The 12,496-nt window shown below is 48.2% G+C and overlaps 2 protein-coding genes across 6 annotated transcripts in view; one reads left to right on the forward strand and one right to left on the reverse strand.

Moving 5' to 3' along the window:
* LOC105491069 (COP9 signalosome subunit 3) overlaps positions 1-11,719 on the reverse strand; it is a 38,118-nt gene extending 26,399 nt beyond the window's left edge. Inside the window, exons 1-2 of one of the 3 annotated variants that reach the window (XM_071082411.1) lie at positions 11,591-11,719; positions 5,951-6,080 (exon numbers count right to left, since the gene is read on the reverse strand). In XM_071082411.1, coding sequence (XP_070938512.1) covers positions 5,951-6,080; positions 11,591-11,645 — 185 coding nt within the window. In that variant the 5' untranslated portion in view covers positions 11,646-11,719. Of the gene's footprint in view, positions 1-5,950; positions 6,087-11,590 lie in introns of those variants that run through there. The other 2 variants (XM_071082413.1, XM_071082412.1) reach the window with 2 other exon arrangements.
* A 300-nt stretch (positions 11,720-12,019) lies between these two features.
* Positions 12,020-12,496, forward strand: part of LOC105491071 (5',3'-nucleotidase, mitochondrial) — a 63,502-nt gene continuing 63,025 nt past the window's right edge. For 2 of the 3 annotated variants that reach the window (XM_071082420.1, XM_071082423.1), the window contains exon 1: positions 12,022-12,157. The gene's annotated coding sequence lies outside the window, so the exon portion shown is untranslated. Of the gene's footprint in view, positions 12,158-12,496 lie in introns of all 3 variants that reach the window. The other variant, XM_071082421.1, reaches the window with a different exon arrangement.

Here is a 12,496-nt window from a genome sequence, read left to right on the forward strand (position 1 = left end):
TAGTCCCAGCTACTCAGGAGGCTGAGATAGGAGAATTGCTTGAACCTAGGAGGCGGAGGTTGCAGTGAGCCGAGATCGTGCCACTGTACTCCAGCCTGTGAGACAGAGCAAGACTGTCTCAAAAAAAAAAAAAGGCCAGGCGTGGTGGCTCACGCCTGTAATCCCAACGCTTTGGGAGGCCGAGGTGATTGGATCACAAGGTCAGGAGATTGAGACCATTCTGGCTAACACGGTGAAACCCCGTCTCTGCTAAAAATACAAAAAATTAGCCAGGCATGGTGGCAGGCACCTCTAGTCCCAGCTACTCGGGAGGCTGAGGCAAGAGAATGGCGTGAACCTGGGAGGCAGAGCTTAAGGTGAGCCTAGATCGCGCCAGTGCACTCCAGCCTGGGCGACAGAGCGAGACTCCGTCTCAACAAACAAACAAACAAACAAACAAAAAATCAGTTGTTGCAGGTGGGCATAGTGGCTCCTGCCTGTAATCCCAACACTTTGGGAGGCAGAGGCAGGTGGATCACTTGAGGCCAGAAGCTCCAGACCAGCCTGGCCATCCACTGAAACCCTGTCTTTACTAATATAAAAATTAGTCAGGTGTGGTGGCGCACACTTGTAGTCCCAGCTACTCAGGAGGCTGAGTCATGAGAACTGCTTGAGCCTGGAAGGCAGAGGCTGCAGTGAGCCGAGATTGCACCACTGCACTCCAGCCTGGACGACAGAGGGAGACTCCGTCTCAAAACAAAAACCGAAAAACTGTTGTTGCTTTTCCTGTTTTGAGGACATACTAAGGGGGAACAAGAGTGAGAGCTATGGGCTGGCTGGAGGTGGGCAGAGGCTTAGGTTAAAGATGCTGCCATCAGCAGCTGTGTGGTCTACTTGGGAATAACACTGACAGAACAACTGATGGGCAGGACAGGAGGAGTGGAGTGGTGAGGAGGAGGACTCAGGTGATCCTTCCCAAGTAACTCGGCAGATGGTGCCATCAACTGCCATAAGAAACACTCCAAGGCGGCGCTGGTGATAGGTTTTAGGAGAGAAATCATGTAAACTAGCACTATTAAGGCAATGGTTGTAAGTAAATTTCAAGTTCTTTTCTTTTTTTTTTTTTTGAGACGGAGTCTCGCTCTGTCGCCCAGGCTGGAGTGCAGTGGCCGGATCTCAGCTCATTGCAAGCTCCGACTCCCGGGTTTAGGCCATTCTCCTGTCTCAGCCTCCTGAGTAGGTGGGACTACGGGCGCCCGCCACCTCGCCCAGCTAGTTTTTTTGTATTTTTTAGTAGAGACAGGGTTTCACCAGGTTAGCCAGGATGGTCTCAATCTCCTGACCTCATGATCCGCCCGTCTTGGCCTCCCAAAGTGCTAGGATTATAGGCTTGAGCCACAGCGCCCGGCCAGAAATTTCAAGTTCTTTTCTAGAAAAAAAAAGTACTGTTGAAACATAATTTCAAGAAAAATCAGGGCAGACACCGTGGCTCACACTTCTAATCTCAGCACTTTGGGAGGCCAAGGCAGGCAGATTACTTGAGGTCAAGAATTCAAGACCAACCTGGCCAACATGGCAAAATCCGGTCTCTACTAATAATATGAAAGTTAGCTGGGCATACTGGCATGCGCCTATAGTCCCAGCTACTTGGGAGGCCAAGGCAGGAGAATCACTTGAACCCAGGAGGCAGAGGCTGCAGTGAGCAGAGGTCCCGCCACTGCACTGCAGCCTGGGGGACAGAGTGAAACTGTGTCTCAAAGGAAAAAAAAAAAAAAACAGCAAGCTGGGTGCAGTGGCTCACGCCTGTAATCCCAGCACTTTGGGAGGCCAAGGTGGGCGGACCATGAGGTCAGGAGTTCAAGACCAGCCTCGTCAACACAGTGAAACCCCCTCCCTACTAAAAATACAAAAATTTGCTGGGTGTGGTGGCATGCACCTGTAGTCCCAGCTACTTGGGAGGCTGAGGTGGGAGAATCGCTTGAACCTGGGAGGCGGAAGTTGCAGTGAGCTGAGACCACACCACTGCACTCTAGTCTGGATGACAGAGTGAGACTGTCTCAAAAAAAAAAAAAAAAAAAAAAAAAAAGAAAGAAGAAAAGAAAAACTAAATGGATATTACCTAACCGTAATTTCTCCTACATCTTTTTTTTTTTTTTTTTTGAGACAGAGTCTTGCTCTGTCGCCCAGGCTGGGGTGCAGTGGCCGGATCTCAGCTCACTGCAAGCTCCGCCTCCCGGGTTTAGACCATTCTCCTGCCTCAGCCTCCCGAGTAGCTGGGACTACAGGCGCCCGCCACCTCGCCCGGCTAGTTTTTTGTATTTTTTAGTAGAGACGGGGTTTCACCGTGTTAGCCAGGATGGTCTCGATCTCCTGACCTCGTGATCCGCCCGTCTCGGCCTCCCAAAGTGCTGGGATTACAGGCTTGAGCTACCGCGCCCAGCCTCTCCTACATCTTTTGGTTTGTCTACTTCCAACTCTACTGCATTATTTGACTTAACAATGTCACCATACATCCGTATTTACACTGTGTAATTATTAGACACATGAGAAACAATTTCACTTGGGGTTCACAATAGGTCAGTGAGGCATTGCAACTGCCAGTTTATAAATAAAAACGTGAAGCTCAGGGCCAGGAGCGGTGGCTCACACCTGTAATCCCAGCATTTTGGGAGGCCTAGGCAGGCAGATCACGAGGTCAGGAGGTCAAGACCATCCTGGCTAACACGGTGAAACCCCGTCTCTACTGAAAATACAAAAAATTAGCCGGGCATAGTAGCGGGCACCTGTAGCCCCAGCTACTCAGCCTGTAGTCCCAGCTACTCGAGAGGCTGAGGCAGGAAAATGGCGTGAACCCGGGAGGCGGAGCTTGCAGTGAGCCGAGATCGCGCCACTGTACTCCAGCCTGGGCAACAGAGCTAAGCTCCATCTCAAAAAAAATAAAATAAAATAAAATAAAAATAAAAATAAAAAATATGAAGCTCTGGGCCCCACAACTCAAAATTGGAAGAATATACAGATTCAAAACCAGGGTCCTCAGCCAGAATCTCAGGGTTCTTTCCATACCTTACCTAACACATACAATGGTAAAGCACCTTACAGCTTCAAAATGCTTTCATGTCCATTACTCACCTGATACATACATATATGTGAGTTTATGTGTGTATAAAACACGCATGCTGGCCGGGCGTGGTGGCTCAAGCCTGTAATCCCAGCACTTTGGGAGGCCGAGACGGGCGGATCACGAGGTCAGGAGATCGAGACCATCCTGGCTAACCCGGTGAAACCCCGTCTCTACTAAAAAATACAAAAAAAAAAAACTAGCCGGGCGAGGTGGCGGGCGCCTGTAGTCCCAGCTACTTGAGAGGCTGAGGCAGGAGAATGGCGTAAACCCAGGAGGCGGAGCTTGCAGTGAGCTGAGATCCGGCCACTAAACTCCAGCCTGGGTGACAGAGCGAGACTCCGTCTCAAAAAAAAAAAAAAAAAAAAAAAAGCATGCTGTCTGTTCTTTTTTGAGATAGGGTCTTGATGTCACTCAGGCTGAAATGCACTAGTGCAAGCATAGCTCACTGTAGCCTTGACCTCCCAGCCTCAAGCAATCCTCCCACTTCAGCCTCCTGGGTAGCTGGGACCACAGGCATGCGCCACCACACCCGGCTTTTTTTTGGGGGGCGGGGGTGGGGGACAAGGTCTTGCTCTGTCACCCAGGCAGAAGTGCAGTGACACGAGCACAGCTCACTGCAGCTTCAATCTCCTGGACTCAAGTGATCCTCCCACCTCAGCCTCCTGAGTAGCCAGGACCACGGGTGTACACCACCATGCCTGCCTAATTTTTGTACTTTTTGTAAAGACAGGGTTTCGCCATGTTTCCCAGGCTAGTCTCGAACTCCTGAGCTCAGGCAATCTGCCCACCTCAGCCTCCCAAAGTCCTGGGATTACAGGCATAAGCCACCATACCTGGCCACTTTTTTTCCATAGAGATGGGGTCTTGCTATGTTGCCCAGGCTGGTCTCAAACAGAGACTCCCAAAGTGCTAGGACTACAGGTGTGAGCCACTGTGCCCAGCATCTGCTCTTTTATATAAATAAGAAAATACAGACAGTAGAAATCCTTACCAGCACTGTCCAATAGAACTATCTGCAGTGGTGGAAATGTTATAGATCTGTGCTAAGACAAGGACATGTGACCACATGTGGCTACTGGGTACTTGAAACATGGCAAGTGCACTCGAATCTTTAATTTTAATTTAAATAGCTGCATATGGCTAGTGGCCACCACCATATTGCAGAGCATAACTCTAGATCCTTCCATTCTGACAAAGATTCTTCTCTAAACTCTGCTCCAGACACATACCTTTGTCTCAGGAATCCCAGTGTAAGTGAAGCCAGACTCTCACTTTAAGTCAATTTCTTCTCAGTTTATTTATATCATTTCAAATGTCATGACAACCACAATATCCCAATTTATAATACTATAACATCAAGAGAATTACTGTCAAGTACACAGTTACAAAGAACCCCAATTAAAATAAGGTCTATTTAATTTGGTCTTAAATAGCTTAAATTTGTTTGAAGGGAATTCTAAGCAATGTTGCTTTGGACCTTTCATACTTTTTCTTTTTTTGAGACAAGGTCTCACTTTGTCATGCAGGCTGGAGTGCGATGGCTTAACTGTAGCTTACTGAAGACTTGAACTTCTGGGCTCAAGCGATCCTCCCACCTCAGCATCTTGAGAAGCTAGGCATGTACACTACACCCAGTGGTACAGGCATGTACCACTACACCCAACTAACTTTTTTATTCTTTGCAGAGATAGGGCCTTGTTATGTTGCCTAGGCTGGTCTGAAACTCCTGGCCTCAAATGATCCTCCCATCTTGGCCTCCCAAAGTGTTGGGATTGTAGGCATGAGCAACTGTGCCCAGCCGATATTTTCATTCAATGTATTCTGCCGTGCCCTGTGGCAGTACTCTTCCGAATTTCTTTTTAATTTAGAAAATGTGGACAATCCTATGGATTACATGAATAAAAGTACTCAGATAAATGCAAACTATAGTCCCCACAATTCAGATGGCCATTTTTTAAAACAAATTTTCAGAATTTGTATAAACATAAAGGTTTTTTTTTTTTTTTTTTTTGAGACAGTCTCACTCTGTCACCTAGGCTGGAGTGCAGTGGCACGATCTCAGCGCACTGCAACCTCCACCTCCCAGGTTCAAGCAATTCTCCTGTTTCAGCCTCCTGAGTAGCTGGAATTACAGGCACCCACCACCATGCCCAGCTAATTTTTATATTTTTAGTAGAGACAGGGTTTCACTCTATTGGTCAGGCTGGTCTCAAACTCCTGATCTCAGGTGATCCACCCGCCTCGGCCTCCCAAAGTGCTGGGATCATAGGCATGAGCCACTGTGCCCGGACACATGCACTCCAGCCTGGGTGACAGAGCAAGGCTCCGTCTCAAAAAAAAAAAAAAAAAAAAGATAAAATTGAACAAAATATAACAAGCAATGATTAGTTAGAATGATTAAACTGTAACTGCTATAATTTCAGTTTTGCAAAAAAGCTCAATGTTGTTTACAATAGTTTACTTTCTATACCAAAAATAAATAAGTAAAAATAAAGCCAGGGCCAGGTGCGGTGGCTCACACCTGTAATCCCAGCACTTTGGGAGGCTGAGGCGGGCGGATCACAAGGTCAGGAGATGGAGACCATCCTGGCTAACATGGTGAAATCCCGTCTCTACTAAAAATACAAAAAATTAGCCGGGCGTGGTGGCGGGCGCCTGTAATCCGAGCTATTCGGGAGGCTGAGGCAAGAGAATGGTGAGAACCCAGGAGGTGGAGCTTGCAGTGAGCCAAGATTGCGCCACTAAGACTGAGACTCCGTCTTGAATAAATAAACAAATAAAAATAAAGCCAGAAAGTGCAGAATGTTCGGTTTTAACAAGCACAAAACTATAAAAGAAGATGCCCCTTACAAAACAGCAAGGACGCCCAAGGAGTGTTCTTGTACATCCAGAGCCCCGAGCACAGTGTCCAGATGAGATAAGTTCTTCGCAAGGAGTTCCCCACTCTTGTTGATCAGTTCACAAAGCTGTGTCATTTGCCCTGGAAAACAGAAACAACACTATTGCATTTTAGCTACAGCACTAACTAAACTAATGGAACTCTAACCACAACTTTGTGCTTCAGAGCCTGAAGTGCCCAAAAAGGATTCTTACATCTCCTTCATTTCAGATGAGGATCCTGAAGGACTGGAGGGGTGAATCAACCTATCCATGGTCTCAAAACGAGTTAGAGATTACCTGGACCTCCCACTTCTCTCTGACTCTGAATGTTTCACCTTTTTCTCTATTCTCTTTTCCAGTCTCCCAAGCCAAAATGCAAATGTTATTATTAACAGCTCTCTGCATCCAAATGATTTAGTTTTTCTTCCTAGGTCTCTCAGCTCCATTTCTTTCTCTCTCCCCTCTCTGCCCTAATTCAGATCCTCATCATTTTTTCTCTGGATTACATCATAAATTTTTTTTTCTTTTTTGAGACGGAGTCTCACTCTGTCGCCCAAGCTGGAGTGTAGTGGCGCAATCTCGGCTCACTGCAACCTCCGCCTCCGAATTCAAGCGATTCTCCTGCCTCAGCCTCCCGAGTAGCTGGGATTATAGGCGCCTGCCACCGCACCTGGCTAATTTTTCGTAGTTTTACTAGAGACGGGGTTTCACCTTCTTGGCCAGGCTGGTCTTGAACTCCTGACCTTGTGATCCACCTACCTCGGCCTCCCAAAGTGCTGGGATTACAGGCGTGAGCCACCGCGCCCGGCCTACATCGTAAATCTTCTAAATGGTCTGCCTACTGTGATCTTTCTCTCCTCCAACCCACACTCCATATAAGTACTGTCAGTTCTAAACTGTGCATTCAATCAAGTTACTCCATGACTTTAAGAAGTGCAAACGTCTCAGCCTGGACTAAGGTCCTTCAGTAACTGGTCCCTGCTATCTTTCCAGCCTTATCTCCTGCTACTTCCCCTCACACACCTACTCTCTGATTACAGCAAGCTCAGAAAATCAACATTCTATCTTCTCTCCTCTTTATGCTTCTACACATGGCTGTTTTCTGTCCTTCTCCCCCACATCCTCTGCTATGAACTGAGCCTCATCCAGCATTCAACAATCAACTTGCGGCGTCTCTGGACCCTCATCTCAGCTCCCTTCCTCATGGCTAAGCTGGGTATCTGCCCTCTCTGCCTCGCATGGGACTGCGGTGGTTAGGTAATTCAGTAAACTCAGGTGGAGGGACTGTCCCTCTCTCCAGCTCTAGAATACAACACTTGCTTAGCAGCTCATCAAGCAGCTACTTGTTGAATTAATCTCCTAATTGATCTATTTTTCCCCTATACTGCAATAGTATGTTTGTTTTGTTTTGTTTTTTGAGACAGGGTCTCGTTCTGTCGCCCAGGCTGCAGTGCAGTGGTGTGATCACAGCTCAAAGCAGCCTCCACGTCCTGAGTTCAAGCAATCCTCCCACCTTAGCCTCCTGAGTAGCTGGAACTACAGGTGTACGTCACCATGTCCATCTTATTTTTTAAGTTTTTTTGTAGAGACAGGAGTCTCGCTATGTTGCCCAGGCTGGTCTCTAACTCCTGGGCCCAAGTAATCCTCCCATCTTGGCCTCCCAAAGTGCTGGGATTAGAGGCGTGAGCCACCATGCCCAGCCTGCAATGCTACACTTTAACAACTAAGGTACAGAATCTATTAATAATTAGGCCTCAGCCGGGTGCTGTGGCTCACACCTATAATCCTAGCACTTTGGGAGGATAAGGTGGACAAATCTCGAGGTCAGGAGTTCAAGACCAGGCTGGCCAACATGGAGAAATCGTCTCTACTAAAAATACAAAAATTAGCTGGGTGTGGTGGCACACACCTGTAATCCCAGCTACTAGGGAGACTGAGGTGGGAGAATCCTTGAACCCGGGAGACGGAGGCTGAAGTAAGCTGAGATTGCACCACTGCACTCCAGCCTGGGCAACAAAGCAAGACTCTGTCTCGGGGGAAAAAAAAATTAGGCCTAAATTGGTACGTCAAAGTAGACCCATCAATTTTGACAATTACTCTCATGAAGATAGGATGGTCACACTCTAGCTGTCTTTCTGGTAACAGCAGGGATACATTTAAGACCATGGGCATTAACCTCAAGTTTCCAACTTCTCTATTTCTGCAGAGCAACTGCATAATCTTTTCCTTACTAAAAGAATACAACATAGTATAAAGTTTAAAATACAAGTGACTATAGCTAGGTACTTTTGATAATTTAACACTTTTCAATTTGATACGTTTTACTGAAAGCAAAGGAAACATATTACACACATGCATTACAAAACAAAAATAAAACAGCTGTGATCTTATTAGGTATCACCTCTTGAGATCACACAGATTTAACTGGGAAATACCAACTCATCTTCATTGTATTACAGATCTCACTGGTAGGTATGAAGTAACTTCTTGTAGTTGAATAATTTGCCTTTTAACCTATTACTCTAAATATATTAACAATAATTTGTAGCACCCAGAAATAAGCATTGCAATCCATTAGTTCTCTACTAGTTAACAATCAGTGCCAAGTTGAGACTGAAATAAAAGCTGGGTCACTATAGAATCATTAGATAATTAATTAGTGCAGGGCCAAGGGCAGAGTCAAAAAAAAGCTTAAGTGTCACAGAGTGCATCTGAAATCAGTCCAACCAGAGATGTGGGCAATAAAATTCTTTTATTTATTTATTTATTTTGAGACAGAGTCTCGCTCTGTCTCCCAGGCTGGAGTGTAGTGGCACAATCTTGGCTCACTGCAAGCTCAGCCTCCCAGGTTCACACCATTCTCCTGCCTCAGACTGCCAAATAGCTGGGACTACAGGCTCCTGCCACCACGCCCGGCTAATTTTTTGTATTTTTAGTAGAGATGGGGTTTCACCATGTTGGCCTGGCTGGTCTCCAACTCCTGACCTCAGGTGATCTGCCCGCCTTGGTCTCCCAAAGTGCTGGAAATACATGAGTGAGCTTGGTCTCCCAAAGTGCTGGAATTACATAAGTGAGCCACCACACCCGCCTGGCCTGAAACTCAAAGATTTCCTATGCAGTGAGTGTGAGGCACAGCAGCCAACAGCAATGAAAGTTACCATCTTTATCTCTGTCTAGCAAACTGTTCCTATAGCATCCTATAACCTGATGCCCACAACAGCCCTAGTTCTGTTTTATAATTAAGAAAATTGGCCCAGGGAAATTAAGTGGCTCACACAAGAAGTGACTGAGACAGGATTTCAACCTGAAGTTTCTAACTACACTACACCCCAGGAAGGAGAACACTAGGTATTTGTAGCATAAATTAAACCAGTGGTTCCTTTATTCATGGAAAAAGCAAGCCTGTGCCTTCCCTGTGAACCTAATTTCTATTAATAAAAAGGAAAAAGAGAACGAACTCTTATTAAGTGCAGCTCCATATCAGATCATTTGTCTTACACCAGTGAGGTAAAAGCACCCCTCCATTTTTACAATGGAGATACAAAAGACTCAGAGATTAAACGTGACTTGTCCAAGGTCATGCAGCTCCTAGAACTTTACAATTAATGACGGTAACAATAATTTGCAGCTGCTTTTATTGCACCCCTTATGACAGTCACTGTTCCAAGTGCTTTTACATGGCTTCTCTCATTGAATCTTCACAACTCTATATAAACTAGGGACCTATTTTGCAGACGAAGAAACTGAAGCACGGATAGTTAAAGGGGCCTTCACAGCCAGCATCTAATTATTCTAATTTCGGGTTCAGAATTTGGTACATTCATATGCAATGAATGAACCAAACAACGTGGAAAGTGAGAACAAAATCATCACAATTCTACCCCTAAAAATGGAGTCCTGGCTGGGCGCAGTGGCTCACACCTGTAATCCTAGCACTTTGGGAGGCCGAAGTGGGCGAATCGCTTGAGGTAAGGAGTTTGAAACCAGTCTGGCCAACGTGGTAAAAACCCCATCTCGGCTGGGCGCGGCGGCTCAAGCCTGTAATCCCAGCACTTTGGGAGGCCGAGGCGGGCGGATCACGAGGTCAGGAGATCAAGACCATCCTGGCTAACACAGTGAAACCCCGTCTTTACTTAAAAAAAAAAAAAAAATTAGCCGGGCGTGGTGTCGGGCACCTGTAGTCCCAGTTACTCGGGAGGCTGAGGCAGGAGAATGGCGTGAACCCGGGAGGCAGACCTTGCAGTGAGCCGAGATCGCGCCACTGCACTCCAGCCCGGGCTACAGAGCAAGACTCCGTCTCGGGGCGGGAGAGCTGGGGGTAACCATCTCTACAAAAAAATACAAAAAAAAAAAAAAGCCGCGTGGGCTGGCCGCGGTGGCTCACGCCTGTAATCCCAGCACTTTGGAAGGCCGAGGCCAGTGGATCACCTGAGGTCAGGAGTTGGAGACCAGCCAGGCCAACATGGTGAAACCCTGTCTCTACTAAAAATACAAAAATTAGCCGGGCGTGGTGGCAGGCGCCTGTAATCCCAGCTACTCGGGAGGCTGAGGCAGGACAATCGCTTGAACCCAGGAGGCGGAGATTGAGGTGAGCTGAGATCGCACCACTGCGCTCCAGCCTGGGAGACTGGGAGACAGTGAGACTCCGTCTTAAAAAAAAAAAAAAAAAAAAAAAAAAAAGCCGTGTGAGCTGGCAGGCGCCTGTAATCTCAGCTACTCGGGAGGCTGAGACAGGAGAATCGCTCGAACTCGGGAGGCGGAGGTTGAGGTGAGCCGAGATCGTGCCACTGCACTCCAGCCTGGGAGACAGAGTGAGACTCCGTCTCAAAAAAAAAAAAAAAAAAAAAAAGCTGTGTGAGCTGGTGGGCGCCTGTAATCTCAACTACTTGGGAGACTGAGACAGGAGAATCGCTTGAACCCGGGAGGCTGAGGTTGCAGTGAGCCGAGATCGCGTCACTGCACTCCAGCCTCGGCGACAGAGGGAGACTCTGTCTCAAAAAAGAAAGAAAGAAAGAAAAAGAAATGGAGAGCTACGAGCGAGAGCTTCCGCAGCATTCTGTAGGACCAAAATAGGCGCACGGGTTCCCGAGCGTGCGCCGCCTGGCAGCGGAGCTGGCCGAGGCGAGCCGCAGGGACAAGGCACCCAGAACCGACTCGCCTCCCGCCCGCTCCCGGCGGCCTAGTCAGCAGGCGGCGGAGCGGCGGCGAAGCTGACATGGCGGTGCGCCAATCACCGAAGGCAAGAGAGACAGAAGGGACCAATAGTCGCCCGAGATGTCGCCTGGCGGAAGTCACGCCCCCAAACTGTCAAGCAAAGCACCCGGTTGAAGGGGCCCAGGCCGGGGGGAGGGGGCTCCCGGCGGCCCGAGGGAGGGGAGGCCGGCCGGCGAGGACAACGGAGCACGAGAGGGCTGCCTACACTTGGCCGCGCTCGATCCTGCCCTTATCTAAACGCCGCAACCCATACCCCGGCCCCAGAGAATAGGCTCAGGACTAAAAGGGCCGTCCCAGCCATCCGTGCTGGCGCCTGGGGATGCAGGCCCGTCGCCTGGGGATGCAGGCCCGTCCCCGGTACCCGCCCATGCCCAGCCCGGCGACCTAGGGCCTCACCTTGAGCGGAGAGCTGCCGGACACTGTTCACGAACTGCTCCAGGGCAGACGCCATGTTTTCCCCCGGGCGGCCCGAGCGCCGAAGGCACCACGCGCGGGAAAAGGCTGCCGCTCTGGGAGGAGGGGCCGCGGCAAGCCACCTGAGGGCCTCGCGAGCGGCGACGTCACTTCCGCTGGTTCAAGCACCGCGAGAATCTACCTAGCTGCCAACCCGTTACTGTTTCCATGGAAACAGCCTTACTCGCTGTAGCCGGAAGTTAGAGTTCCATAGTCTCCGGCGTCTTCTTTCAGTGCACTTGTGAAATCCCTCCGCACGTTAAATGGGGATAGTGGGCAAAGGAAGGAACGAAACCCATAATTAAGCAAGTATTTTCTGGTTCTGGATTTTGCTAGAGAGGCCCTGCGGCTTTCCACCTGGACAGATACTTCAATGAAGCACGACTTAGTTGCTACGTCTCCCATGAGATTTTCCGCGTGATATTAGACTCTGGAGCCAAGCAGCTTAGGTTTAACTGCCTTTTCTACCACTTAGTAGCTGTGTGACTTTGAGCAAGTCACTTGACCGTGGTGAGCATTGTTTTCCCCATCTGTAAAATCTCAATGTCCTTAACTACATAAAACACTCAGGACAGCGCATAGCACATAGGGAGAACTATAGTTATTCGTTCAAGATGTACGTTGAAGTAAAAAAGTAACACCACACACAAAAAGAAAGTGAATTGATTTTCCCCATCTGGGATTGATGTCTCCCTCCTCCACTTGTCCCCTAAAGCACTTTGTTCTTCTCATGTTGCACTTCTACTGTGTTGTAGAAATGTGTCTCTATAGTCCATGTCATAACTGTAAACCAAAAATAAAAGTCTAAGCCCCCAACTGACTGGTGGACCCTATCCTAAGCCAAGGACA

This window comes from Macaca nemestrina, chromosome 17 (genome assembly GCF_043159975.1).
Source record: "Macaca nemestrina isolate mMacNem1 chromosome 17, mMacNem.hap1, whole genome shotgun sequence".
In the NCBI taxonomy this organism is placed as follows: domain Eukaryota; kingdom Metazoa; phylum Chordata; class Mammalia; order Primates; family Cercopithecidae; genus Macaca; species Macaca nemestrina.